At 47.7% G+C, this 27,253-nt stretch overlaps 14 protein-coding genes across 14 annotated transcripts; 4 read left to right on the top strand and 10 right to left on the bottom strand.

The window, feature by feature from the left end:
* Positions 1 to 134: 134 nt before the first annotated feature.
* BABINDRAFT_160444 (uncharacterized protein) lies at positions 135 to 374 on the bottom strand. Its single transcript, XM_019128232.1, has one exon. The coding sequence runs from the start codon at positions 361 to 363 to the stop codon at positions 160 to 162; it is 204 nt and encodes a 67-aa protein (XP_018986352.1). The 5' UTR covers positions 364 to 374; the 3' UTR covers positions 135 to 159.
* A 330-nt stretch (positions 375 to 704) lies between these two features.
* On the bottom strand, positions 705 to 3,003 carry UTP4 (Utp4p). Its single transcript, XM_019128233.1, has one exon. It carries the CDS (start codon positions 2,975 to 2,977, stop codon positions 797 to 799), a length of 2,181 nt encoding a protein of 726 aa, XP_018986353.1. The 5' UTR covers positions 2,978 to 3,003; the 3' UTR covers positions 705 to 796.
* A 1,481-nt stretch (positions 3,004 to 4,484) lies between these two features.
* On the top strand, positions 4,485 to 5,434 carry BABINDRAFT_160446 (uncharacterized protein). The gene has a single exon (XM_019128234.1). The coding sequence runs from the start codon at positions 4,629 to 4,631 to the stop codon at positions 5,418 to 5,420; it is 792 nt and encodes a 263-aa protein (XP_018986354.1). The 5' UTR covers positions 4,485 to 4,628; the 3' UTR covers positions 5,421 to 5,434.
* Positions 5,435 to 5,474: 40 nt separating this feature from the next.
* On the bottom strand, positions 5,475 to 6,484 carry ATP5 (F1F0 ATP synthase subunit 5). Its single transcript, XM_019128235.1, has one exon. The coding sequence runs from the start codon at positions 6,321 to 6,323 to the stop codon at positions 5,700 to 5,702; it is 624 nt and encodes a 207-aa protein (XP_018986355.1). The 5' UTR covers positions 6,324 to 6,484; the 3' UTR covers positions 5,475 to 5,699.
* Positions 6,485 to 6,756: 272 nt separating this feature from the next.
* BABINDRAFT_160448 (uncharacterized protein) lies at positions 6,757 to 7,716 on the bottom strand. The gene has a single exon (XM_019128236.1). It carries the CDS (start codon positions 7,660 to 7,662, stop codon positions 7,123 to 7,125), a length of 540 nt encoding a protein of 179 aa, XP_018986356.1. The 5' UTR covers positions 7,663 to 7,716; the 3' UTR covers positions 6,757 to 7,122.
* A 659-nt stretch (positions 7,717 to 8,375) lies between these two features.
* BABINDRAFT_59541 (mitochondrial 54S ribosomal protein uL2m) lies at positions 8,376 to 9,488 on the bottom strand (the record flags this gene model as incomplete). The annotated part of the gene is made up of 1 exon (XM_019132334.1): positions 8,376 to 9,488. Exon 1 carries the CDS (start codon positions 9,408 to 9,410, stop codon positions 8,376 to 8,378), a length of 1,035 nt encoding a protein of 344 aa, XP_018986357.1. The 5' UTR covers positions 9,411 to 9,488.
* A 363-nt stretch (positions 9,489 to 9,851) lies between these two features.
* Positions 9,852 to 11,771, bottom strand: BABINDRAFT_160449 (uncharacterized protein). The gene has a single exon (XM_019128237.1). The coding sequence runs from the start codon at positions 11,468 to 11,470 to the stop codon at positions 10,154 to 10,156; it is 1,317 nt and encodes a 438-aa protein (XP_018986358.1). The 5' UTR covers positions 11,471 to 11,771; the 3' UTR covers positions 9,852 to 10,153.
* Positions 11,772 to 12,611: 840 nt separating this feature from the next.
* BABINDRAFT_160450 (mitochondrial 54S ribosomal protein mL67) lies at positions 12,612 to 13,572 on the top strand. Its single transcript, XM_019128238.1, has one exon. It carries the CDS (start codon positions 12,634 to 12,636, stop codon positions 13,312 to 13,314), a length of 681 nt encoding a protein of 226 aa, XP_018986359.1. The 5' UTR covers positions 12,612 to 12,633; the 3' UTR covers positions 13,315 to 13,572.
* Positions 13,573 to 13,904: 332 nt separating this feature from the next.
* On the top strand, positions 13,905 to 14,582 carry BABINDRAFT_6881 (protein tyrosine phosphatase-like domain-containing protein; the record flags this gene model as incomplete). The annotated part of the gene is made up of 1 exon (XM_019132525.1): positions 13,905 to 14,582. The coding sequence occupies one exon, from the start codon at positions 13,905 to 13,907 to the stop codon at positions 14,580 to 14,582; it is 678 nt and encodes a 225-aa protein (XP_018986360.1).
* A 1,802-nt stretch (positions 14,583 to 16,384) lies between these two features.
* Positions 16,385 to 17,367, bottom strand: BABINDRAFT_119213 (uncharacterized protein). Its single transcript, XM_019126926.1, has one exon. The coding sequence runs from the start codon at positions 17,235 to 17,237 to the stop codon at positions 16,695 to 16,697; it is 543 nt and encodes a 180-aa protein (XP_018986361.1). The 5' UTR covers positions 17,238 to 17,367; the 3' UTR covers positions 16,385 to 16,694.
* Positions 17,368 to 19,036: 1,669 nt separating this feature from the next.
* On the top strand, positions 19,037 to 20,707 carry BABINDRAFT_20442 (uncharacterized protein; the record flags this gene model as incomplete). The annotated part of the gene is made up of 1 exon (XM_019131246.1): positions 19,037 to 20,707. A coding segment is annotated over one exon (1,671 nt), but the record flags the coding sequence as incomplete, so codon positions are not given.
* A 1,684-nt stretch (positions 20,708 to 22,391) lies between these two features.
* On the bottom strand, positions 22,392 to 24,062 carry BABINDRAFT_33674 (uncharacterized protein; the record flags this gene model as incomplete). The annotated part of the gene is made up of 1 exon (XM_019131645.1): positions 22,392 to 24,062. One exon carries the CDS (start codon positions 24,060 to 24,062, stop codon positions 22,392 to 22,394), a length of 1,671 nt encoding a protein of 556 aa, XP_018986363.1.
* Positions 24,063 to 24,918: 856 nt separating this feature from the next.
* On the bottom strand, positions 24,919 to 25,286 carry BABINDRAFT_160454 (uncharacterized protein). The gene has a single exon (XM_019128239.1). The coding sequence runs from the start codon at positions 25,123 to 25,125 to the stop codon at positions 24,925 to 24,927; it is 201 nt and encodes a 66-aa protein (XP_018986364.1). The 5' UTR covers positions 25,126 to 25,286; the 3' UTR covers positions 24,919 to 24,924.
* A 214-nt stretch (positions 25,287 to 25,500) lies between these two features.
* On the bottom strand, positions 25,501 to 27,040 carry DBP5 (ATP-dependent RNA helicase; the record flags this gene model as incomplete). Its single annotated transcript, XM_019130366.1, has 2 exons — positions 25,501 to 26,987; positions 27,034 to 27,040. The coding sequence occupies 2 exons, from the start codon at positions 27,038 to 27,040 to the stop codon at positions 25,501 to 25,503; spliced, it is 1,494 nt and encodes a 497-aa protein (XP_018986365.1).
* Positions 27,041 to 27,253: the final 213 nt, after the last annotated feature.

Genomic DNA, 27,253 nt, shown 5'->3' on the forward strand with positions numbered 1-27,253 from the left:
AATTCGATCCCTTTGTCAATTTAGAACTACTAATGTTCGAACCGGTTCATTTTTTATCAATACAGATCGAAATAAACACCAACTATGCGATTTAATTCAAAGTTCAAATATATTTTAGATGGTCAAGACCTATTTGGGGATACTTTAGATGATCAAGACTTATTTGGGGATTCGGTTGACAATGCTCTGAATTCCTTTGATGTCAGCTATACCTGTTAGTATCGTCCACTGGTATTCTCGGTCTCTGTACATACCACCTATTGCGTGCTGATTGCTCACAGATGTTTTCACATCCTTGAGAATACCCTTGGTGAGAGAGTTGATTGCTTCTAATGACACTCTTGTCGACCGTAATTCGTCCATTTCTGCTTTCTGGGCGTGTTAGGCATGTTTGTATATTCTAGATACCACTTACCAATCGTTCCTCGTAATCTTTATTCAGTGACATGGAAAATGTCGATGAGATGGATAAGACTGGCTCGTCAAGTGGATGACGGTCGAAGAAAGTTATCAAGGATGTCAAATATATCCTGCACCCACTGACTGCCAGATCAAACACATAATATTTAAACTATTTAATTATTATTATATGCACGTACGCTCATATACGAATATGTACATATGTGATCTGTACATGCATTGGTTATACCAAATCATTTGCTTCCTTGACCCACCCTTATACATTACCTGCTAACCATATCATTGTTTACTCAAATTATATTCTGTTAAAGTACAAGATAAATATACAGGGTTATCAGTCAGTAAGGCCAACCGTCACAAAGGAAAATGAACCGATCTACACCTTAATCTGATGCAAGTTAAACGCCGGTGGGGTCGGTAAGTGGAATACCGGTCTCTCAATCACCACAATCTCGCCCTCCCCAAACGCCCCCACAAACAACAAAGGTTTGTACTTCTCCGTCATCCAGAACGCACGGCTGCCCTCCTCCATTTCCGTGCTCGACTGCTTACGCTTCAATCTGTCGGCTGCACTCTGTCTGACCGTCTTCATGATTTCCATCTCGTCAATCGCCTCTTCATCCTCATCTTCTACGCTATGACTGTCACCGTCCTCGATGCACAAGCCGCCTCTGGCTCTCTTCTTCCCAGCATTCTTAGCAAATGGAACGTCCTGCGAGAGGTCGAAAAACGCCAACCATGAGGCACCATACACCCAAACCCTGCTGGAACGCTTATTATCCATAAACATGCCCACAGGCTTGTCCTCTAACAGAGTGAACTGTGCTGGAAGATATTCGGTATTGTTTCTGGACCACTTTGTGAGCAAGTTATCGCCCTTCGCCGCTAATTCAAACTCGTAGAGCTTGTTTTCTGCCGTGAGCACAAGCAAGGTGCCGTTAGCGGTGAATTCAGCTGCCACCGGTGGAACAGCCAACTTGGTCAACTGCTGAACGGTCCCGGAAGCCACGTCCACAATTTCAATGCTCCCGTTCAACCTGGTTACCGAGAGCTTGCCGTTGGCGTATTTCAAGGTCCTAATTTGCGCTAAGTGCGCCAATTTGTACGCCGGTTGGTCTGCAAACTCGATTTCACGTATCGACTCATTGTCGAAACCGTTCTCGGCAACGTCAATGGTGTAAAGCTCGTCCTCTGGGGACGTGAACACTAACTGTGAGTCAGTGAATAAGAGGTTTCTGGCCCCCACCGCATCCAACGCCGGAACGTTTCTGATCTTGGTGATTTTCATCTTCTGCTTCTTCAGTTCTATCTGGAACACCTTGATACCGGTCAATCTCGCCACTGCCAAGAGCTTACCGTCTACGGACGATGCAACTGAGGTAATGTTCTCTTCGTCAGCCAAGTTGAGCTTCGCCACGAGCCTATGGCTGCCTTCGAGTTCATCGCCCTGCACCTTCCAGATGCTCACCTCCTGGTCCTGCCACATGTAAACCAAGCGCTCCAGCTCGTTGACACCCACTGGCGAGGTTTGCGGGGTAGGTGGAAGTTTTCTGTACGGACCATCTTGGAAGTCAGTCATGGAGTTGATCACAATGGATCTCTCAACCCCACCAGAGACTAAAAAGTTGGCGTTCTTGGATTCGAACGACGCCATGGTTCTGACGTCGTTGGCATGCAACAAGCGGTTGGAAGTATTAACCCATCTGGCTGCCTTCTTGTCTGCAAGTAAGTTGAAGTTGAAGATCTTACGGTCAATACCCGCAGAGAAGACCTTTTCGCCGGAAAAGTCGGCAGTCAAACACAAAACATCCGCATCGTGCACGCTAAACGACTGCTGCATCGCGAAGTGTTCCAAGTCCCAGAACTTCACTGAGCCGGTGGAATCACCAGAGACCAACTGGTTCTGGTGCGGCAACACCAACACAGACCATACCAAGGTGCTCTCTGCCTTGCTCTTGTCCACTCTCATAGTCGACACAAGTCGGTACTTGTCGTCACCTGCACAGCTCCAGACCCTGATTCTACCGTCAGCACAGCCACCAACAACCCTCTCATTGCCAATCCAGGCTATGCTCAACACACGCGAGTCCTGTCTCTGGAGAATCCCCTCAAACTCCACGGAGCCCGGGCCACCGGAAATGTCCACCAATACGACGCTCCCATCATCACACCCAACCACAAGCTTCTCGCCATTCTCACTCGCGGCGATGGACCAGATAACACCAGTGTTGCAGTCGAAGTTGGCCAACGGCTTGCCGGTCTTCAAGTTCCATTCGGTGATCACAGTGCTTCCACCGATGGAGAAGAGTCTGGGGGAGTCCTTGTTCCATAAGGACCAGACAACACCTTCGATCGAGCGGCCTCGACCACCTTGCAAGGTGGTCTCGTGATACCAATTCTGTCTGCCGTTCCAGATCTCGATGCCACCGTTGGCTCTGCCGACCGCCAAACGCAAGTTGGTAGGCGTGAATTGCGCAGAGGAGGATTTGTGCGAAAATGCAAGCGACGTAATGGTGTGCGGAGTGTAGTCTACAAAACGACAGCGATGGATATTCATTTTGGTGTGGTCGTAAGAGAAGGATGAGGAGAAGGTAGGTGGTGAGGTTTTTAATATTTTTCAGTAGAGGAAGTTTTATTTTTTTTTTCACATGCACGTGATGAGCGGCGGACATGGCGAGCACGAGCCCACAGGAACACAGGTGTATGTTGAGAGAAAAATTTGAAATCATATTTCCATAATCACTACAGAAATTATTGACCAGAAAAGTCACATATAAAACAGGTCTTGGAATTCTCAGATCGTTAAACCCTGATTCCAACTTTTCGCTTTATACCTACCCTCTTTTAATGACCCAGTGCCAACCAGATTTTCCACGTACCCCCGTTGCAACAGTAAGCAAGCTGCACGAGGGTGAAGTCTCTAGCGGGTGCCGGTTTTCAGTACAATTTTGTCTCTGACGGCCTAATTACAAACAGCTGAATTGTGCAATACGTCACTTATAGAAAAGTCCAGCGAAGCTATCTGTGTAACCCCAACCACTCGTACACCTTCGAATCTAAGCGCCGAGAAACTTGAAGTATACTTATACCCATTTGACATCTGAAAAAGCAAAAATAGCAAGTATCTACATTCTTCGAAGCTTCACCTCCTTAATTACAATAGGAAAGGGTAGGGTTACCGAGGGCTAGCAATCCGAGGAGTTTGCGGAGTCACACCACTCCAACCTCTCATCTTAGACAAAAAAAGTGACTGCCATCACCAAGTCGAGGTAGAGTAGCAAAATAGATGAGGAGGGGACAAGAAATGATAACCTCGATTTCCTACTCCAGACAGTGTACTGGGGTAATCCCTTCAAAGAGATGAGTACCGTCTCACTCCTCGCATTGGCTACCCTTGGCCAACACGGGTCGGTGGCCTTTTTACCCGATAATCAAAGTTATTATCTCAATATAAAACGAAAACCCCTAAGTCGAACTTCGTTTAATGTGAGCTGAAGATGTACAAAATCAAAGTCGTGTGTGCAGATACAAGACCCGGCCTAGCGGTGCGTGCTTAAATATAAAATCGGAAGTATGCCTATCTAGGCGGAAAAGCAATGGGTTGAATTCACCATGAGGTCACTTATCGCGTATATTGGCTCTTTAAAGAATCGACAAGCTTGTTATGGCTAAACAGATGCGTATACTAGCAGAACATACAATAAAGAGACCCCATTAGGCCAAGGTTAGGTAAACTAGCTAAATTCTGCTGATGGTATCCTTCATCATCCGCGTAGGAATAAAATAAGTCAAACCTTACAATTATTGTCAGGCCCTTGTACCTACAGAAATAGAACTGGCACTGTGCGGCTCATGCGTCTTATCTTAGGTTCTCACATCTGACACGCCAACCTGAACTCTGCGTTTAGTCGCGATATGCTGACCCTGAGACAGAAAATTACACGTATACGCCATAATTTTTCCTTGATATAATTCACTCTGAGCATAATAACACCAAAGAAATTTTCTCCGCTTTTCAATATCAGGACCTCCAGAGAAATCTCTATTTCACTGTTTAGCTGCACTTCGTCCCCCACCATTTCAGCTCACGATATTTCATCCACATTCGTTTCCACTTGCAGTTCATCTGTTTTATGAACCTCTTACGATTCCCAATAAGCACTCAATCCTTTTACACATTCTACATGAATCCTTAAGCCCACTTCCTCATGCCTGATACCTCCCATCCTCTCTTAAACTTCGTTTCCTCGGCCTTTGGGGCCATTTCCATATCTATCTGGATGTGTGCCACGCTACCACAGCTACTACAAAACTACAAAGCCAAATCTACGAAAGGGATCTCAATCCACTTTCTCGGACTCTGGTTCTTGGGGGACGCGCTAAATTTCACCGGCTGTTTGCTCACAGGCCAGTTACTTTTCCAGACATTACTTGCTGGCTTTTTCGTGTTTTCCGATTCAATGCTTTTGCTACAGAGGCACTACTATTTGAGGCGGGCCAGGGCCCCAGCTTACCAATTACCGCCTCAGGCAACTCCTTTCAAGATTTCGGCCACCATCTTATCGTCCACGGCTTCAGCTCTAGGATCTCCCTTATGGTCCAGAGAGCTTCCTGTAGCATCAGAATCGCACACAATTGGACGAATAATCGCGTGGAGCTGTACTGCTATTTACATTCTCTCTCGCATACCCCAGCTTCGCAAAAACTACCAGCGAAAGTCCACTGAAGGAGTCTCTCCGCTCTTGTTTTGTTGCACTTTGGCAGGAAATCTAACCTATACACTCTCAATCTTAACCAGTACTGAACTTTTGTTCCTGGAAAGTAGCAGGCCGCTGTTTCTTCAACGGGAACTTCCCTACATCCTAGGCAGCATGGGTACGGTGGTGTTTGACCTAGGGTTTTTCTGGCAGTGGAGAATGTATGCGAAAGCTCCTCTAGTGGCATATGAAATGCACAATGTTGAAACTGACCGCGAGGAAAGTGCAGCCTTTGCTGATTGATCCCCTGAACCGCAGAATAGGTCACATAGAATTATGTAGCAAAAGCTAGCTATTGACATTGATTAAATATTAGTATAAAAATTAGGGCACGGGTCGAAAAAAAAAAACAGGAGTAAACCATATAGAACAGATTACGGCTTATTCCGTCTTGATGCCTCAGTTTAGGAAAGGCACAGTGGCTTGCCGATGGCTCACCCTAACAGTTTATCTTTACATCTAGTCAAAATATTTTATTGGGGACGATACAATGCGTACGTGATATGTATTGGGGAGGGGCGCTTAGATAGCTTCCTGCAAGGCCTTGTTCAATCTGGAAACCTTAGAGGAGATAGACAAGTCGGCGGTTCTGTCGGCAACTTCAACAACCAAACCACCCAAAATTTCTGGGTTAACCTGGTTCGTGATCTTCAAGGTCTGGCCAGCAGCAACGTACTTGGACTTAGAGATGGCGGTCTGGATCTTGGACAAGGTCTTGTTGTCCAAGGCGACGGCGGAGGTGACGGTGGCCTCAACAACCCCGTTGAAGGCTTCGTTCAAGATGGAGAATTGCTTGGTGATGGCTCCCAATTCGGCAAATCTGTTGTTTTCGGCCAAAACGGTCAAGAAGTTGGTGACGGAGGCGTCCAAAGATGGGATCTTCTCCTTCAACGTTGAGACAACCAACTTTCTGTCGCCCAAGGACAAGGCTGGGTTGGCAAAGAACTCGCCCAACTTAGGGTCGGCCTTGACCAAAGCTTCCAAATCGCCCAAGGACTTGTTAGCAGCCTCGATAGAGGTCGACTTGGAGGCGGCGGTGAACAAGGCGGTAGCGTAGGTACCGTCAATGCCGAATAATTGCTTTGGTGGCTTGACACCCTTGGCAACAGTGGCCATGGAACGGACAGACAATCTGGAAGCGAACATGGTTAACGTCTATATGTGTATGGTGGTATGTTCAGGGTGACGGGACCGTGCTGCACCATTCTTTTGTATAGTAAGGGGAGTCGGGGTGCTCGGTGGTAGCGGTTTTCCAAGTTTTTCGTATGGCTGCGAAGCGTTCTCAGAGCAGCGCAGGGACTGAAAAGTACGCGTATAGGCGGTGGACGCGTATGCCAATCGCGACCTAGCTTAGTAGTGTTTAAGGTCTGTCCCGATAGAAGGTAGACGTGGCTAGGGGGTGATGTTATAATGTTTAACCACTGTTTATTGAGTTTCGATGGTTGTTTGGGTATGACCTGGCCGGCTGTAGTGTAAGGTGTGTGCAGGACTGAATACATCCGGCATCGACCGTAACTGGTGGATCGGAGGAAACTATACTACATGCTGTTTGTCTATACCAGAGTGTTGACTAGACGTAGTTTTAATACGATTTTTTAGTGATGGTTTAATTAAGTCCAAATTATATGTTTCTTTACAAATGCTCCATCATTCTGAGTGTTTGTACTATACAGTTTTCCGGGTCTTGTTTGTCAAAGCCGAGACCAGCAGCCGTTCAGATACGTGAGGCTTGGAATCTATGGCAGCATGTAAGATAGGTATGCTCAGTAGTAAAGGGTGGTACGTTACCAAACTGTATTCGCGATATCCTATAGGTTTCTAAGCAGTAACACCGGGGAAATTGATGAATTGCCATTTGTAATTGTGCCAGGTGTGATATTTGCTCATAATTGGCCCAATATTGAGTAATGATTGAAATGGCAGGTTTCCTTTTTCGGTGTTATCGCTAGATTTCGGCATAAACGTCTTTTAGAATTCCCTCGATTATGCTCCCGTTATCCCAGTCAAACTTTTCCAATTTCTGGATGGTCATGACAGGTAAACGGCGTGGACTGCGCCTGTCAGGGGCTTTGTACCCAAACAGCCGAGCCATTTCATCCAAGGAAAACCACAGAATACGGGCTTTGGATACCAAAATTACCTTGTGACGTAGACCAAGTGTGATTCGGTGTTGGTACTGCATTTCGTACTCGTCAATTGCAGACTGAGGGATGATCGCGTACATCGTATGGGTTGCATCCGCAATGAATACGGGTACGTGTAAGGTGCCATTTACGGCATCCCTGGACGGCTTCAGGTGGATAATTAGCGGATAAATGCGAAGGATTTTGATAACTTTGCTCTCGCCTGAGGCTATAAACAATGTTTGTCTACCGCAGTCCGGATTGTGCTCAATGTAATCTTCGAGACGCGTGTGGATCCACGAGGAGAGAAGTGTGGACAGAAGCGCCGTCCTACGGGCCTTGAGATTAAACACCACTGGCATGTGGATTCCATGTGCTGGGTAGAGTGGAATATATCTACCCCGGGGCACAAGACATTATACAGAGGAACAACGATAGCATTGGCACTATCAGGAAGAAACACTTCCAGAGGTTACGAGCACTTTGAATACGCAGTAGCCAACTTTCATATCTCATTAACATTTCTACCTATTTTTTTTATAGCAGGCTAAATACTGATATGAAATAATAAAAAAGAGATAAGGGTAAAAGGGGTTTGCCATATCTTTCATGAAACCAGGGATACGCTGGAGATGCACGCCCCTGGGAGCGGCCATTACGCTAATCTGGAATACCACAATAATGGCTACCTTAAAGTTAAGAGCGAGGATTGCCTGGAGCATATATTGAAAAGGGGATAAATGACTGGACTACCAAGTAGCTCAATTATGAAACTTTCCAGACTGTTTTGTCGTACTCTTACTCATATTGATTCCGCCCACAAAATCAGCATGTATAGATCAATAAACTCTAGCTCTTATTTCTAAGGTCATTGATCGGGGTGTAAATTTCAATTCACATATCCCTTACTAGAGATTTTTACAGACTAAATTTTCCAAGTCATATAACAAGCAACGTTCACAACTTGCCAAAGTCACACCCTGAATTGTCAATCCTCGGTAACTAATCCTTTCTACCTACATCTCTTAAACAATAGTTTCATTGATATATACAAGTTTTTGCTAGAAAAGCAACTCTAGTTTCTGTTGTTGTCGACGTACTTTCTTGGTCTGTCCTTGATCTTCTCCTTATTGGCGTGCTTGCCAGTTCTGGTTTTGTGATTCTTGGCCAAAACACCCCACGGCGACCTGGAGGTGACCTTGGACTTCGACTTACCTCTACCACCACCGTGGGGATGGTCGCATCTGTTCTGGGCCACACCTCTGACCTTTGGTCTGAAACCTCTCCATCTGGATCTACCGGCCTTACCTCTCATCCCCATCTGGTGGCCAGGGTTAGACACCACACCCAAGGTGGCGCATGCATTCAATGGCACGTAACGGTGTTCACCGGAGGATAACCTGACAATGGCTCTCTTCTTGTTAGGCACCTTGGCCAACAAACGGCCGTAGGTACCGGCAGCACGGCACAACTGGCCCGGACCGCCCTTGGCCTTCAACCCGATGCTGTGGATTACAGCACCCAACGGGACCATATGGAGCGGCAAACAGTTACCACGCTTGTTGGTCTTAGCGGCTAACAACGCTGGGTCGATCTTACCACCCATTTCGGCGATGTAGTGCTCTGGAATTCCCAAACGGAAGGACTCGATCTCGTCACCCGCGCGCAAGCCATCGGCAGCCAAAACGTAAGACTTGGCACCAGTCTCCTTGTTCTCAATGAGCGCAATATGACAGGTTCTGCTCGGATCGTACTCGATGCGGAGCACGTTGTGGATGCCCCTGGTGAATCTCTTGAAATCGACAAGACGGTATCGTCTCTTGTGCCCACCACCTCTACCTCTGATTGTGATTCTCCCCTGGTTGTTTCTACCCCCAGAAGAACGGAGTGCCACAGTCAACTTCTTGTACGGCTTCCCCTTATGCAAATGGTCATTGATCGGCGCACGGTACCATCTTCTGCCCGGCGAGTGGGGCTTGTACAGCTTGAGCTGGACTCCCTGCTTCATCAAACGGCGCTGTCTCTGGATCAATGCGTCTTGCTTCTCCAACTGGGTCAAGTCCTGCTCATTTGGCACAATAGTGAACTTGGTCGACTTCAACTCCTCCATCTGCTCCGCAGAGAGATCAAGCTTGAACTTAGCGATCAACGGCGTGGTTACCTCCTTCTGGCGGGTCGCAAACGACAGCGCGAACCCTCTGACAGGCGTCACAGAACGAATCAACGCAACCCTTTTAGTAAGAAGCGCCCTCAACATGGTGTTTGTGTGATGATAGGAGGATAATGTAGGGCTCTAGTTTACGTCGTTTTTTTAATAGTGGTGAATTTTTCAATGCCGGTCTGAGAAATGCGCAATGCGGGAGAGAGCGCGGAGGTATGGGAATGGTATGGGCACGCAAGACTGTTCCTCCTGTGAAGACCATACTGAGGATCAAGTATTATCATGGTTTTGGGAATTTTAATGAAAATATACGTAAAAACACAGAGAGACAGTGGTTACGTGAAACGGAAATCTAATAAATACGTATAGGAAAGTAAACAGATAATATACTTGAGAATGGCGTTTAACTGTAGACATTAGTCGCGAATCGTAATAAATGATAACTCTGATATACTGATAACAGGCATTGATTTAAACAAGGTTTCTTTTTAAACATAAACGTTTAAAAAAGCATCCAGTATGGTTGTTTCGAGAACTGGGGTTAGCGAACGGAGAGATTTTGACCCTACTCTGAGCGGGCAAATACACTTTTTTCACCTTTAATGAGGTTGGAATATTCCATCTCCCCCCACCCCTACACTTGATCTTTCTACTCTCCATATATTGCAGCCTCACAACTTCTACCCTTACTCCTAGAGTAAATCATCAGGCAACAAATGCATGTGCCCGTTTTCGAGTGATTGACCCTCCAATCCCTCCTCTTGGTAGCCCTCGCCTTCGAGCTCTTCAATGTTCCCAGAATACTGCGTCTCCATGGCGGCAACCTGCTGGTGGATGTCGTCATCAAGTGTACCGGCACCCAACAACTGCTGGTCGATATTCGCATTTGACATCTCCTCGAGCGCCTTAAGTTTATGGCTTTGCATCTGGAGCTGCTGCTGCCGCATTTGCTGGAGCTGTTGTTGCTGTTGGAGCAGCTGTTGTTGGAGCTGCTGTTGTTGGAGCATCTGGCTCTGAGTGAACTGCTGGAGATGTGCTGCGACGAACTGGGCCGCTAAATCGGTCGTGGAGAGCGGCTCAAGCTTTTCCTTCATGGGGTGCACCGCAGCTGCCGCTGCTGCCATGACGGCCAACTCGTGCTCCAACTGGTTGGTGTGCTGCTGGAGCTGTTGGAGGTTGTGCGGGTTCTCCTGGATGCGCTGGTATGGGTAGTCGTCCTGCGCTAACATGTTGTCGTGAAGCATCTCCTGGGGATCCACAGCTGCCATTCGCATATCCGTGGTGAACGTCACATTTCCGTCTTCATCCACCACCGGACAAACATCGTGGCTGTGATGATTCACCTCCATATTGATGCAGCCTTCGAGGGGGGAATAGTTCGCAATGATAAGCGACTCGCAGCGGAAGATCCGCTTTTTATTGGTGAACCCCCGTAGACCCTTTGACTTTGTCTTTGCAAGTCCGTTCTCGTCCTTGCAGCAGAGGAGCGAGAGATAAACTTTGTTGTTTTTCTTGAAGTTGGACGAACGGATGGCAAACGCGCATCCCACGATGCTCTCTAATGGCTCGATGAGAGCTTCCTTGAAGTACGTTTTCACCTCCTGGAGGAGCTGCTGGTGGTCGCGCCCCATTCCCACAAGTTGCTCCTTGGAGTAGAGCGGCGGTGGTGGAATGCCTCCCTTCCGCGCATCCCACACCATCCGAAGCTTCAAGTGGTCGATCTGTCGCTGCGGTGTGTGGTTGTGCGCGTAATCACACTGCGCAAAGAATTTATCGGCAGAATTGAACACGTGCGACTCGGCGTTGATCTTCTTGGTGCGCTGCTGTTTCTTCAGCTGCGCAAAGAGCGCCCGACACGGCGGGCAGTTGCGGAACTTGAGCAACGCTTCGTGCGACTCCGTGTTGAGGTCCCGCGGCTCGTGGCACTTGTTGCACAACACCGCATCCCGGAGCGCACCCTGGCTTTCGGGAAGGTGGTGGTGAAATTTCATTTCGGCAGGGAAGGACATTTAATAGGGTGGATACGACTGGGAAGGTGTTTGATCTGAGTGTGGAGAGATAAAGAATGTCCTTGTTTGTGTGAATAACAACAGGTTAGCAAACAACAAAGGTGTGTGCAGGAGAGGTGTCTATTAACAGGGAGTCACAGGTACAGTGCACGGGATGGGTATCTAGATAAGGGGAGAGACAAATTGTTTGACAGGGTTAGAGGAAGGAGTAGTGTAGACGTTTCTAGTGCTTTTTATTGGGAAGGAATATGTATGGGCAAAGGAGAAGTGTACCCAGTGTGACGGCATTAAGGCACGGACACTGTGTGAGTTACGTAGTTGGTCACGTGGGCAGCTTGTCAGATACACTATTTGAGCATCAGGGGAGACAGCTCCGCTGTAACAGAGATATTTCCATGAAATACCATGGATATACCGATACCCATTTAAACCGACCCGTATTCAACGGTATAAGGATGGAAGCTATGAATGGAAGTAATCAATGGCCACGAAACACCGATAGTATTGTTATATGCAGGATATAGAGGGGACGACGGAATACATGATAAATATGGAGAATAAGAGCTGAACAACTCAGAGGTATTGTGTAAATCGTCTTTTTTTAAAAAAATCGGCACATTTACTGCCTAGAAATTGCTTTTTTAAGAAACCGTTAACTGTGCTGAAGGTAGAATTCCCAAACATCCATAAAGGCACTAAGTCTTGATACAGCTTTGCCGTGAGGTGTATCCACGATTGTCTCTGAGGGGTTTCAGAATCCAATAGCCTATATCCGTTAGAGGAATAATTTGAATTATTCCTAATGAATCTTGTCGTCTTCACCGACCCCAATGACACTTCAACCACATAACACGTGACTAAAGCAGTGGAGTGCCTACGTTATATCTCGAAGCAAGAAGTTGTACCTCAATCATATTCCGGCTTTGTGCCTGCGGTAGTATAGTTGGATAATATAGAATCCTTCTCCGATTTTAAACTGCCACTTTCAACTGCTAGACCGATTTAATCCAGTAAGTTTCGGCGGGGAGAGCCCAGTGGGGTATTATGCACACGGACGCCATGCTGGTTACGCAGAACGTGATTTTTTCGGTGCATATGTTAGTGAAAAGTTTCGTATTGATATCAAATCAGCCTTCACATTAACCCTTCCCCCAATACACACAATGGCCAAACCTTCCATTCCAGCTAAGGTCACGGTGCAGACCACTCGTTTCCTCAAGGCCAACCAGTACGCGCCCCAGGTGTTCCTCTTCCGCAACATCGAGTCCGGCCAGGTGGTGTATTCGCAGACGCCAGCGGTCGAGAAAACCTACATGTATGAGCAGTTTTTGCGTCCCAACTGGGAAAATAAACGTCCAACCACCAGACGTGACATCTGGAAGTGTATGTGCGTGGTTGAATTGAACTCCTACGACGACGCTGTAGATACGTTCCAGGCGCTTGTCGACTTGAGAACCAGACGTGATGTCACCGACAGGTTGGAGGTGCGCGGACAGAGAGTCAGAAACCAGGACGGCAACATCTGGTTCTCGGGCCAATTCAGACCGACATATGCCATGGAGTCCGTCGCGGACTTGTCGACCGTGATTGAAGAGTTCCAGTTGGCCGACACCAAGATCCTCTGGGAGGACTTGTGGAGAAAGGGTGACGACAAGCACTGGGACACCACGTTGGTGGAGCACCAGGAGTTGCCGAGATTATCCAGCAGAAACGAATTGGCCGTGTTGAAAGAGTTGAGGGCCGCCAAAATTGAGCAGATGGACGTCTTAAAGGGAGAGAACAGACTCAAGAACAAGCAAATCTTGGAGGACAACGGAATCAAGATCGAAGGTGTCGAGCAGTAGGCTCCAGGATCCAGATGTATAGTATCGAGCGGAGAGGCGCGGTAGCGCATGTACATAGACGTAATGCATTCTTCGTTGCATCCGAAGTGTAACAAGTGGATTGCTTTAGCAAAACCGATGTTTATCAAGGTGGATCAACTAAGCCACGAGGTTTATGGGGGTCTTTATGCAAAGAGTTGCCAGGGATTTCAGTCTATTGTCAGTTATATATTCATTTGATACTAGGTCATAACATCCAGTGCTACAAATCAAGTTACCTCAACTAATTTAGTAGAATCAGCATTTTTGCGTTACAGACACGGTGGGCGTTGAAGTTCGAAGCCCATATAAATGCCGTATAGGGTTTACTTGAGGCCGAAAGTTTCCTGAATGACGCCTATCCAAGCTAGTATTTTCTATAGATTGAACCTCACAACCTGAATACCCCTTACATTAGTAGAGGCATTCCTGTAGATAAACCATGTGTTTTTATAGTTGTCCAACATTGCAGCTAGTTAATCCCGTTGTATGCGGCGCGAATGACCGGCGGCTCGACATATTTCAACAATTTTTCCTCTTCTCTGCTTCATAATCTCCTTTCAACACACAAAATGGCCTCTTCCACTCCAACTTCCAAGCCAGGCACCATCACGGGTCTCTATCTTTACAACGTCATCTCCGGGAACCTCTGGGCTTATGTCCTCTTGTCCACCGTGGTGTACAGATTTGCGTACGGCGGTCAGCCGTTGCTCTTTGAGGCCACCCACTTCAAGTTAATCATCATCCAGTCCTTGGCACTCATTGAGGTCTTCAATTCGGCCACCGGGATTGTTAAATCGCCGCTTTTCACCACCTTGTCGCAGGTCGCCTCGAGATTATTGATTGTCTGGGGTTTTTTCTACGCCTTCCCCAACTCTGAGTTCAACCGCACTACGACCACCTACTTCTCCCTCGTGGTATCATGGGCGGTAACTGAAATTATCAGGTACCAGTATTACGCGCTCAACTTGTCCTCCGGCGGCAAACCAAACAAGATATTGACCTGGTTGAGATATAACGCGTTCTTGGTCTTGTACCCATCCGGTGTCTTTAGTGAGTTGGCCATCATCTACGGGAACATTCCAGCCTGTGTTGCGGCCTTTGGCGGTTCCCAGACCGTTAAGTGGGGGTTGTATGCCGTTATGGCCGTCTACGCTCCAGGGTTCTACGTTTTGTTTGGCCACATGTTGAAACAGAGATCCAAGGTGATGAAGTCATTGAGAGGCGACAGGGTCAAGAAGGCCAACTAGTTTGTGAAGGCCAGACAAGCTTTTATTCGATAGACCACCAAACATGCACACTCAATAAAATGCGATATTTGTGTAAATACAACATTGGACGAGGCAACGTAATGGATGATCTGTTCAGAAATTGGTTTCGATTTTTAACGGATTGCATAATATATTAATGTCCATCTATTTAGAATGTAACCGGAAGTTCTTACATATCGCTGTTGTTTTGGGTTAGTACCAGCTGTATCGTCTCATCATTAAAATTCGTTTATTAAGCCTGCAAGAGGCGGGTCCATCGAGGCCCTGGGGAGCGGTACCTTCTAGACAGATGACACAAACACGAACGTGTGTAACAGACCCAGCGCACACGAGGAGTGGTAGGCATTTTGTTCCAGATATATCCAGAGCCAGGAGCCTCCGTGTGTGTGAATTGAGAATGATTCACCCCAGGTGATTGTTAATGGTCTGATCACAGGTTAAGCAGTGATATGGATAAGACGTGGCTAGTACTGGGCACGTATTTGTATTGTAATTTTCCTCAGATCCCTTCCATAAACTGTAAAGCTCCTTAACTTGAACGTGTGGAGACATTTCTGATTTTGAGGAATTACGTTTTCATTGAATTTTGAATTCGGAGGTTCATAATGATAGGAAAAAATCTTTTACCCGTTGCTTTAGACAATAAGGACACATCATGTGGTAACACCTATGACAGCTGTAGCGCGAGGGAGGCTCGAAGCTTACTCCGCCCTCCGCTCTATCGTCCCTCACGAAACTCCCATACGATTGGCCGCACTCGCAACAGTACCACTGCATTATCTTGTTCAAGTCGCCATGATACTGCGTTGAAGGGGATGGTGTGGGTGACGCTAAGACGGATGCTTCCATCTGCAAACTATCCTCTTGCTGGTTTATGGTATGGCTCAGATCGATTTCAGGGGAGAATAGTGATTCGGCTGGGGAGACTTCTACAAAGACGGTTCGAGGTGAACAGCATCTTAGATCGGGAAGTTGGAGGGTGGGGTCTGCGGGGTAATGTGATACAGGGAACTTTTCAAGCTCTTCTGGTAGGGAGATGATTTCCAATTTTAGTGGCATGGGCTTGGAACGTTGTGGCGATTGATAAGCGAACATTTTTCTTTATGGGTTAAAACGGGGAGGTAACAGTAGATGAGATAGATGTCAGATAGGGGTCCTGCTAACGGGAGATGCCACTGAAAGAATGTTAGCAATAGAAGATACTGAGATAAAAGTCGAGGGGTTGCTTTATTGACGAGCTTTTCGATAATGGTGATTAGTTGTGCATCAGCCAGTGGGGTATACGTGGGAACAATGGTGTACAAAAGCACGGTAGGGGTTACTTCTACAACCGGCTGCGCTAATTCAGGGGAATCATCAGGAATATATACCGATAAGCATGGAAATAGATTTTAAACGGAGTTTAGACTTGAACCGATGCATATATGCTTGACGTACAGACAGACCGGAAGCATATATGCGGCCTGGCCAACAAGAAGTTAATACCAGTGCTTAAAAAAAACACGCCAGACTGAACGGCATGCATGTCAATAAGGTGACTATTGGTCCAATTAGACTTCCCGCCAGGTTTCATCTATCGTGAAATCATATACTACGGTGCAGCTGACGTAGAAGCTTGAATTCCCGGATGACTGATTGTAGCATGTGGGAGGCGAACATTCAGGTAGTTTAGGCGAAGTACTAGGACATATTATCTCGGAAGGGGAAACAGAACAGACTCGCTACCGGCCTCAGGGCTGGCCAGCAATTGTAGTGAAAACGCATGATGCATAGCCAGACTGGCGCACGACGTTCTAGATCTCTGAAATTACGAAATATTTATATTTTTTTATACAGGCGCAGACTCCACACGCGCTACAGGGTTTGGGGCTTGGATGTTGTTTTTGGTTCAGAGCTTCCCAGGACTGGCTAATGTTTAACAAGGCCGAACGACTTTCCGGTGTAGCTAGCACCACCCTAACGGTTATGACTGTCTTTCTTACGTTCTACGTGCGCGTTGATAAGCAGTTTTCCGAGATGAAAGCTTGCACTGCTATTGTTCTTCCGGGTAGGGAGATTTAAATCTCGCATTCAAGTGGCGGTTCCTTGTGTTTATGAAGTCCTATGGAAACAACAGTAGGGGCGGGTCCAGACTCTCGGCGGGATAAAGATGCAGGTGTGGGCGTTAGTCAACATCATGCAGGAAAACGAGTCGGGTTCCCTCAAAATGGTGTCAGACTTAAAAACAGACGGCCTTGCAACGTTCCTACGCGAAACATTAGGGCCCAGCTGAATTATATAAAAATAAGACGCACAGCAGGTGAAACCAGACGAAATTTCAGCTCTACTCACAACCACGAAATACCCATAATTCCATATCATATCAGTTGGACTACTAATCCGTATGGTTTGCTGCGCCAAGTATAAACGCCATAGAAACATACATTTCTTTTGCAGATTTAACTTACGTATTAGGCTAACGATTTGTGGCTGACAAATCCAGCGAGCAGCGTGCGGAGCGACTGAAATGGAGAAAAGTACTTTAGGTTCCTGGGAGCGGCAATCAAGAAACCCAAGGAGTACATGATAAAAAGCTATTCGATTTTGGGTAGGTCTCTGTTTGAGCCTAGGCCATGTCTTTATCAGATCACGCATGCCTCAGAATTAATGCACACGCAAGTGCCACGCAGCATCTCAAACGTTATTTATAGCCAGTCCAAAACAGTAGCTATGTTTCCATTTTGGAGCTATCACGATGGTATGTAGGAACATGGCGGAGGGTAAAATCGAGTAAGACAACATAGTGGGTTTACAAAGTCTGTCGTTTAATCCCTACCATTTTTTTAAACAACTCGCTGATTCGGGCTACTACCTGCATTTTATAAACCCATCAATGAGGCGAAGTAGGACGTAAATGACCTTCAAACGGTATGCTGGGGGGGTAAACTTGTCCACAGGGCTGATACGCATACGACGTGGTTACGCTGCTGCATGCATCCAGTGGTTACTGTACTCGTACCCCCGGCCCGGCTTGTACCGATCTTTCCGAGCAGCAATTAGGGAATGGTCCATAACCGAGATACTAAGACATTCTGCAGGCCTTCTTTAAGGGTATTACAATAGACTTTTCGGTCTGAGACAAAAACCGATAAATATGCAATCTGACCTCTAAATTATTGCACAGCGAGGCTATGCTTAAAATTCTTCGATACTAAGGCCGGAACAACCGTAAGCAAGTGGCTGAATTGCGTATCGTCATGACACTAAGCGGCCAAAACCTTTGTGAAATGCCCATATAGAGTTATCACCTTTCCTCGATGGAACCTATATGGACATGTCGTACCTGCTGGCCAATACTAATCTATGATCACACACAAACACCTCATCCTTTATACACGTAGGCTGTGATATAGTGATACTCTGTTTTCAAAAGGCAGCAATATGGATATGCTCTAGCGTGTGGTCGAACTAGGAAAAGAACCATGGATAACTGTAACTATCCTATCCATCCGTTACCTCATAAGAGTATAGGATTGAGATTAACCCTTGGTGTACACCAGGAGTTGTATTAACTTTACCTCTACTATAATAACTTCTATAAATTGAACACGAGTCGTACTCATACGCCATAATTCCGTAGGGTGGTTAGGGTGGCAGGTACAGGTTATTATAGAGGGCTTGTATGCAGATTTAGTTCCCGTCCGTCACCGAAGTACACAACGGAGCACCATTTCACGGTTTACATCATCGGATTCTCAGTTATGCGAGTGTAGTAAAGGCTAAAATAACTGTGCTGGAGATTTCAAGTTCTCTTCCTTTCTAAACCTCTGTGATTATCCCTTGCGGTCACAAAAACCTACCAATATTGATAACAATTAAACATATTGCGTCAATGTCTGCGATACATATTTGTAGTTGCTATGCGTATTATGTGACCCACCTCCAGCCACCCGAACATCCAATAGCCTAGACAAGTTTCCATGTTACTGAATCCAGTAAACACGTTTGATAGAATAATACCGGACCGGCCGGTTGAGGTGTATATAAGTCGGATTGGCGTGCCAAAAATCCAGGAAATCCATAACCATTTTTGTCGTGCGTGGCCCACCTGAAGTGTCTACCCCAGTCACTTTCACATGCCACCGGTTTATCACAGATTAAAAACCCTCTCTGCAGAAGTCTGAGGCGTCACGCGCAACCTGAAGTGCTACATTTTAATATCACAAACAACCCCAAAGCCTCCAAACCTCGCCTATGCCAGTACTTTACTCTAAATTATATTAGTATTTAGAAATCACAGTAGCTGTGAACTACCACACATTTCTTCTTATCCCCAGCAGTACTACTAGCCGCCGTTTTTTCTGCTCACCGCCTTTCGTCTTTCGTCTTTGAAATTTGCACCACCTGCCCTTCCCATTGTTATCTATCAACTCTTCCTATTACCTTCCGTTGCCATGAGCTACCCGACGCTAGAATTTGACCCGGCAGACCAGTACGATTCGCTTACAGAGATCCTTTTTAAACGTCACTCGCTCCTCACAGAAGAGGAGGACGGACTCTTCACAAACCCGTTCTACCGTGCGGCAGAGACCGCGATCAGCTTTTTGCGCAAGGTCCCGCTTGTCGGCTCATTTGTACCCGCTGCCAGCGAGGCCGACACTCAGGTGCGCGCGTTGCTCGCGCAACAGCGAGCAACCACCAACTACGCCAACTGGCTCGACATCTCCACGACGCTCGATCGGCTCCTTGGCAACGATGCCTGGAAGGAGGCGGCAGAGTCTGACTACTATGATCATGGGCTTGTTGCGGCGCGACTCGCGCAGCTCCGTGACGCGCGCGAGAGCGGCGACTACAAGCGCTTGCTCTACTTGGTCCGCACCACGTTCGTGCGCAACGCTGGAAACATTGGTAACGTCAACTTGTACCGCCATAGCTATGTGGGTACCAAGCGCTTGATCGAGGAATATATCGACGAGAGCGAACGGTGCTTGGAGCTCCTCACCTCAGGGCACACCGGCCTTGATCCGTCGTACGTCCTCCAGATGTTTATCCAGACGCGCAAAAACATCGGCCGCACTGCGCTCGTGCTCTCGGGTGGTGGCTGTTTTGGTTTGATCCATATCGGTGTGCTTTCTACGTTGATGGAATCGGACCTCTTGCCCAAAATCGTTAGTGGCCTGTCAGCCGGCTCCATTGTCGCAAGCATCTTGTGCTCCAACACGAACGACGAAATCCGCACCATTCTCTCGGAGATTGGTGAACAGAGTATAAACATTTTCGATGATGCTGGCGAGACCGTGTGGATCAAGTTGTCGCGCTTCTTGAAGTACGGTACGTGGTTTGACAGTGGCCACTTGCAGCTGACCATGTACGAGTTCCTCGGTGACTTGACATTCCGCGAGAGCTACAACCGCACAGGGCGTATTCTCAACATCACCGTGTCGCCCGCGTCCATCCACGAACAGCCGCGACTTCTCAACTACCTTACCGCGCCGTCGGTGCTCATCTGGTCGGCTGTATGCGCTTCTTGCTCCCTTCCCGGTGTCTTTGCCTCTTCGACCATCTACGAGAAGGTTCCACGCACACGTGTGGTCCAGGAATGGAACGGCGCGTCTAGCGTCAAGTATGTGGACGGTTCGGTTGACAACGATGTCCCTATCACACGCCTCTCGGAGATGTTCAACGTGGGCCACATCATCGCGTGCCAGGTGAACCCGCACGTGGCACCACTCTTGAAGATGTCCATCTCCTGCGTCGGAGGCGATGTAGAGACCGAATACAGCGCGTGGTTGAAGCAGTCGTTGAGCAACCTCTACGGATTGATGGCCTCAGAGGTGATCCACTACCTCGATGTGGCGAAAGAGATTGGAATAGCCCGCAATTTGTGCACCAAGGCCACGTCCATTCTCTCCCAGAAGTACAGCGGCGACATCACGATCTTGCCCGAGCTACATCTAACCGAGTTGCACAAGATCCTCCAGAACCCGAACCCCGCCTTCTTTCTTGAGTGCACTGTCCGCGGTGCCCGCGCCACGTGGCCCAAGATGACCATCATCCGTAACCACTGTGCTCTTGAGTTTGCCCTCGACAGGGGAATCTCCCAGCTCCGCTCGCGCTTGATCTCCAACAAGCTCGCCCACTTCAATTCCCCATACACGTTGGTCAGCTCGCCCGTCATCACCGCTGAGGAGTTTGAATTGGAGGCCCAAAGCACTTCCAAAGCCCCCCATCGCCTCCGTATCCATGCCTCTCCTTCAGGAACCTTACGTGGTGTCCCTAACTCCCGTTCCTTCACATCCATATCCCTTCAGGCCCACTCCAAGGTCAAGGAGAGACCCGTGGGCCTGGCTTTTGGTCGCAGACGGACCCTTTCATCCGTCAACCTTCCTCACGGAGGACTGCCGGCGCACAAGGCCAAAAAGCCAGTATCGAATGGCGATAAACCGCGTCCGAAGCTCCACCAGGGCCGGTTCAAGAGTCTCTCGCACATCACCATAGATCCAAGTCCTGAACCTCTCCTCGGTGAAGAAGGAGATACCGCATGCTTGCGCCGGAAGTCACGCAAGATCCTGATCGATAATCTCCACAACCTCACACGAAAGAGCAGTTTTGAGGCTACCCGAAAAGATTCCGAGTCCACCCGAAAGGCCGGTTTTGTCATTGCCCGGAAGAACAGTTTTGATCACAAGATCGGCAATGAAATCCACGGCTCCGCGGATACAGGCTACTCAAAGCCGCTTTTAGGGTTTGACCACGAGACATCTCGCTACTCCAATGGGTACATGATACCTCCTGGAGTCCTGTTCCAGCCGCGGTCGCAGATGCATTCGAGAACGAATTCTGTGGAAATCAACTTTGCTGAAAACAGGGCGACTGAGTACGTTGCGGTATCGCTGCCAGAAGTGACTGAGGCCCAATCCTACTTCCCTCATTCGCCATCGTCCCGAAACTTAAAATCCAGTTTGAAGAAAGAGCGAAAGGTACGGAGGCGTTCCGGTCTGATGACCTTGCCATCGTTGAAAGCCATGGTGTCCCGTACCGGAAGCATGGTGCGCATAGCCACTGAGGATTCCGAACTTATTCCTCCATCTGGCCATGGCCCTAGAAACATGACCCTCAGCCGTCTGGGTAGCTATACTGGGAGATTAAAGCAACCAGCTGGTGGCGAGAAACAGGCCTGTCCGAGAAGCAGGTCAAGACTTTCGACGGAGCGTCTGAGAGAGATGATAGCGGATGTCTCATCTGTTGGAGGGATGGATGGGGATATCTTGGCCCAGCGAATCGAAGAGCTCCAGCTCCTCCGGAGACTCTCGTCAGAAGAAGCCCAGCAGAGCAGCTCTGGGTCAGAGACTGTTAAGGACGGGGATAATACCAATCGTGTTATGTTTAGCTTGGAGCCGGATGGAGATGCTGAAAAGTATGGGGCGTACGACGTATACTATTAATTTATGTGAATGTTGGGTGGTGCGATGCTTAAGTGGCTTATGCATGATTCTAGGGGAAACTAATAGCTTGGGTATTGTTATTCACTCTTGTATGGAACGGAAATAGGAATACTTGATTTTCTTCAAATTATAGATCCACACCTCTAATGTGCTTTCAATATGCCGTTACTTTCGATGATCAGCCCATCTCGAAGCTTCGGATAACACATGCACCTATGCATTCAACCAATGTATACATTTAGAGGTATATTGTAAAATATTAATTAAACGGACTGGCCATATAGCGAAGCACTAAGACTTAATGATAACTAGAGAGGCCCCCCAAATAACTAAAACGGAAGCTGTTTCTGGCGCCCTAAAAAGCTTACTCTCTCGAAATATCCCTGCCAAACAACGCAACCTTGATCCAATCCATGGTCACCAACACTTGGGTCTTGGTACTCAACAACATTTGGACGTAAGCTGACTTCCAGAAGAAAAAGGTGAAGGTTCCGCCGATGGAGATCTTACTGAGGTTCTTAAAAAAGCTCTCTTCGGCCCAACACAAGTCCGCAACCGCTCTTTCGGATCCGATGTACGCTAACGCGCCCATATGATGGTACTTGAACGGTTGGAGGCTGCCCTTCTCTCTGCTCAAGTTGTGCTGAGCTCTTTCCCTTTCCGCGCCCTCAAAACTAGAGCTGAACAACTGGTACTCCAAGTCATCCACCCTAGCCAAGGTTTCCAAACTCTTCGAAAGATAGATACCTTCCTGTTGAGCCACTTGGGCGGTGGGTGGGTTTCGCGTGAATGTACAGTCACCGAGAGCGTAGATATTTGTGGAGCCCTGCAATCTCATGTAGTCGTCGACTAACAACCCTCTAGTGGCATTTTTTTGTTCCGGTAATTTAGTAGACAATTTTTTGACGATATCTCTGGTGCCATTCCCAGTAGCCCAGACAAGCAAGCCGTATGGAACATCGACCCAAGTCGATTCGCCACTGGGTTGTTTAACGATGGCGTGGACATATCTATCGGTAACCTCTTTCACTCTGGAGCTGGTCATGAGCTCAATCCCCAGCTTTACCAAGGTTTCCCTGGTGTACGCAATCAAATCTTTGTTCATCATGCTGAGTGGGTTCGGCGAGCCTTCCACGATAGTGACCTTCATCTCCTCAGCGATTTCCGGGTTCCACCTGCGGATGTCCTCATCAATATAGTCCTGCAATTCAGCAGCAAATTCCACCCCAGTAGGTCCACCGCCAACAACGACAGTGTGGAGAAGTCTCGCGCGCTCAGAAGATCCCTTTGGAAGCAACGCGGCCGTCTCGATACAGTCCATGAATCTCCTCCGGATCTTTCGGGAGTCGGAAATCTCCTTTAAAACGCACGAGTTTTCCTCTACGCCTGGAATACCGAAGGTGTTTGGCTGAGCGCCCACACCAACAACTAGGTAATCGTAATCAAGAGTGATGGATATTGTGTCCACACCTTCTACCTTGACTTCATCGCTCCCAAGCTTCTGGGTGAGGATGAGTTTGTTGTTGGCAGCGTCAATATCCGTGGCTTCGGCTTCGTAATAGACGACCTCCCCCGGTCTTCTCTTAGCAACAGATCTGACTGGCTCTACGACTGATCTGTATTCGATGGTTCCAGTAGGACAGGATGGGAGGAGCGGGGTGAAAAGAAAGTAGTTGCGCGGGGAGACGATGATCACGTTATATAACGTGGTATCGAGGTTTTTCAAAATGGAAATGGAGCCCCAGCCGGTACCCAAGATCACAAGGGTCTTCTTCTTGTTACCAGAGGCATGCGCAGCGGATTGTGGTTGCTGGCAAGCTGGATGGCTCTCGTCATAGATTCTGTACAAGTAGTAGCCGACTAGGAGGAATGGAGAAACGAGAACGACTTTTCCGGTGAATTTGGTGTATTTCCAGGCCCCCGAGGAGTGGGGCGAAGGCGGGCTGGAGGCTGGTGGAGCTACGTTGGTTGGTGGGACGATTGGGGCAGAGCTAGCAGCAGGCTTGGTGCCCTCAGCAGAGATCTTGTTTTTCATCAGAGTGGCAACCGAGAACCTCTGAGCACTAGCGCTCTTGAACGCTAAGGGGACCAGGCGAGAAAGGGATTTAGCAAGCATGGGGATGAGGATAATGTGCGATAATTCAAACAAAGAGAGGCGAAAGCTTATAGAGGAGAATGAGAGTCAAACTAGCAATTAGCGATAAACAAGAGAAGGAAGCCCGAAAAATTAATATCAGCCTTTGGGGGTTATTTATGGATTTTTCCACAGTTCTTATCGGAGTAAAGCCAGCGTTGGAATTCCATGCGTGATCGGCAGCGCCTCGGATGTTACGGCGCGGGCAGCCGGCACGCCAGGCTACGACATTTGGAAGCTAGGCAAAAAAAACAAAAAAAACAATGTTCTAGAAATAGCTCTATTAGACTTGGAAACAAGTTTACGTAGAGCTCTGGGGGTAAATACCAATACTAGGGGTTTTCCGAACTAGCGAAAGCTCGTTATGCGGTAAGGTGCTTCTAGTGGAGCAATGATTTAGGATTTAATTGTCAAACCTCTAGTCTATCTTTACCATTACAAACTCTGCAGAGCAGACGAAAGGTTAAAGCAAATGTCTGGTTTTAGTTGGTTCTCTTTTTCCGATGACCTAAAACGTCACCATACCTATAACCGGATCGTTTTCCGAGAACCTGCACCGCAGTTAACTCCCATTTTAATCCCTCGGCCGACACCAAATGTAGGATTATTGCTCCTTAGGTGCCGGACACACAGAACAATCCACGCATAGGGTACGGCGCAGGGAAAAAGCCTCACTGCAGAAGTCCTAAACCAGTACAAAGGGGTTTTGATGAACCAGAACGCTGCTCTTTTTAAAGGAAATAGTTATTGGTACTATGAAACATTACGGGAGAAAAGAACTATATTTTGGCCCCTTATTATTTGACCAGATCAGTATCCTAGATATACCTTTGGCCTGCAGCTTGTTCAGTTTGCGGGTATACAGTAGGTAAAAGTGGATATTAGCCAACTGAGGGAGGATATTGTCGGTTACTGTAAGCACCAAGTATATACGCAAGACAAGAGCAAAGTTCCTATAATCCATAAGAATAGCAGTATCGCGCTACACCGTGTGAGAAAAAAGATTCAGGCGAGCCTAAGGGTAATAACGACACACGATGTGTAAACACCTTTGATACGACTTCCGAGTCGTGCTATCCGCTAAGAGAAATACTAACGGTGTAGCTCTATTTGCTTGTCCTGTGGCCGAAGATTTTTACTGCAGTTGCGATCGTGAAGCTTTACACTACAGAGATTATTTCGAAAATATTCAAAGACCGACCCAATACTTTATCGAGTGTAAGGCGCTATATTCAATGGCATTCGTGCTCCTGGTGCCTCCTCCTTCATAACAACTCCACTTTTCTCTATCTTTCAGCTACAATCAACCATTTATTCGGGTCCTAAAATATTCTTATTCTTAGCTCTTGATCACCCTCTTAACAATCTCCTCGACCTCGTCCCAGTCATCGGTGGGCACGCGGGTCATCTCGCACTTGCCAAAGTAATCTTTGATGGCCTGCAAGACCTTGAAACTGGCAGCATCGTGTACCAACGAGACAGACACACCAACACGGCCAAAACGCCCGGTTCTACCGATACGGTGCAAATAGGTGCTTGGATCTGGCTTGCCGTTCTTGTCCACTGGCAAATCGTAGTTAACCACCATGGACACCGACGGAATATCAATACCACGCGCCAACACGTTAGTAGTGATGAGCACCTTGGAGCGGCCCTCACGGAAGTCGTCGATAAGACGGTCACGGTCGGTGGTGGTCAAGTCACCGTGAAGAATCGAGCACGCGTGGCCCTCCTGCTTCAACTTGGCGTACAAAATGTTGGCAGTGTCCTTCTTTTGCACAAAGATGATGGAGGAGCCGATGGTCATCAACCCGTACAACTCCTTCAAGACCTCAAACTTGTGGGCTTCAGAGTTGCAGTCCATGTACAACTGTTTAATACTATCAACGTTGAGCTCCTCCGGTCTCAACTCCATGCTGTTCGCATTCGGCACAAACTTCTCCGCATACTCTCTCACCTTGACAGGGAAAGTGGCAGAGAACAACACCAACTGGGTCTGCTTCGGAAGGAGACGCTTGACCCTCACACACTGGTCCGCGAGCCCTTGCTGGTCTAACATGCTGTCAGCCTCGTCGAGCACAAACACGCGCAACTTCGAGACATCAATCTGCTTGCGGCGAATCATGTCGAGAGTACTCCCCGGGGTACCCACGAGAATCTGCGCATTTACATGTGCGCCACGCGGCACAGATTCCGGTACAATGAGCTGGGTCGTGATCTTGGTGAACTTGCTCATGACCTGTATGACATCAAGGGTCTGGCGCGCAAGCTCACGCGCTGGGGAGAGGCAGATTGCCTGGGTTGACGGGTCGGCCTCGTTGACACGTGTGAGCATGTTGAGAGAGAAAGCAGCGGTTTTACCGGTACCGGACTGCGACTGGCCGATCATGTTCTGGGCTGGCTCATGGATGAGGAGCGGCAAAGCACGTTCCTGGATCTTGGATGGCTTTTCAAACTTCATCGCATAGAGACCCTTGAGGAGCTCTGCTGAGAGACCGAGCTCTTCGAAGGACTTGACGGAGTAGAGAGGAGAGTTTGGATCCGCTTGGAGATCAGCAAGTTTGACCTTGACCTCATAAGTTGGTTTGATGAGAGTGCTTTCAGGGACAGAAGCGTCAGTTTCCGTGTCGGAAGATTCAGCGGCAACTGTGTTGGATACATCCTTGGGTTCTTCCTCAACCTCTTTGTTGGTCTCCTTAACCTCTTCCTTAACTTCCTTTACTTCTTCCTTAACTTTGGCTTCAGTCGCTGTCTCTTTCTGTTCTAAGACTGGGGCCTCCTCCTTGCTCAAGGACAAGGACGCTAACAAGTCGCTGGCATCGGTTTCTAGACGTGTTAGTGGTATTCCTCGATTAATTGATACAAAACATACCAGACATATTATGTTTTTTTGAGTATATAACGAGTGAAAACTGGGACTAAGACTTACTGACAACTTTTTCCAAGCATATGTTAAGTGGCGGGTAACTATCCTGCATTGTGTGATCTACCTCAACCGAAGATGGCAAACTTAGACAGCATGATTCATACAAAGAGGTAATTAGAACTATTTAATAAGATATATATATTTGTATGCAGATATAACTAAAATC

The sequence above is a fragment of the Babjeviella inositovora genome, assembly GCF_001661335.1.
Source record: "Babjeviella inositovora NRRL Y-12698 unplaced genomic scaffold BABINscaffold_3, whole genome shotgun sequence".
NCBI lineage: Eukaryota > Fungi > Ascomycota > Pichiomycetes > Serinales > Babjeviella > Babjeviella inositovora.

What these genes read in the sequence shown, in the direction of transcription:
- BABINDRAFT_160444 (XM_019128232.1), bottom strand. Translation starts at nt 363, where the DNA reads ATGGACGAATTACGGTCGACAAGAGTGTCATTAGAAGCAATCAACTCT.
- UTP4 (XM_019128233.1), bottom strand. Translation starts at nt 2,977, where the DNA reads ATGAATATCCATCGCTGTCGTTTTGTAGACTACACTCCGCACACCATT.
- BABINDRAFT_160446 (XM_019128234.1), top strand. Translation starts at nt 4,629, where the DNA reads ATGCCTGATACCTCCCATCCTCTCTTAAACTTCGTTTCCTCGGCCTTT.
- ATP5 (XM_019128235.1), bottom strand. Translation starts at nt 6,323, where the DNA reads ATGTTCGCTTCCAGATTGTCTGTCCGTTCCATGGCCACTGTTGCCAAG.
- BABINDRAFT_160448 (XM_019128236.1), bottom strand. Translation starts at nt 7,662, where the DNA reads ATGCCAGTGGTGTTTAATCTCAAGGCCCGTAGGACGGCGCTTCTGTCC.
- BABINDRAFT_160449 (XM_019128237.1), bottom strand. Translation starts at nt 11,470, where the DNA reads ATGTCCTTCCCTGCCGAAATGAAATTTCACCACCACCTTCCCGAAAGC.
- BABINDRAFT_160450 (XM_019128238.1), top strand. Translation starts at nt 12,634, where the DNA reads ATGGCCAAACCTTCCATTCCAGCTAAGGTCACGGTGCAGACCACTCGT.
- BABINDRAFT_119213 (XM_019126926.1), bottom strand. Translation starts at nt 17,237, where the DNA reads ATGCGTGATCTGATAAAGACATGGCCTAGGCTCAAACAGAGACCTACC.
- BABINDRAFT_160454 (XM_019128239.1), bottom strand. Translation starts at nt 25,125, where the DNA reads ATGGATTATAGGAACTTTGCTCTTGTCTTGCGTATATACTTGGTGCTT.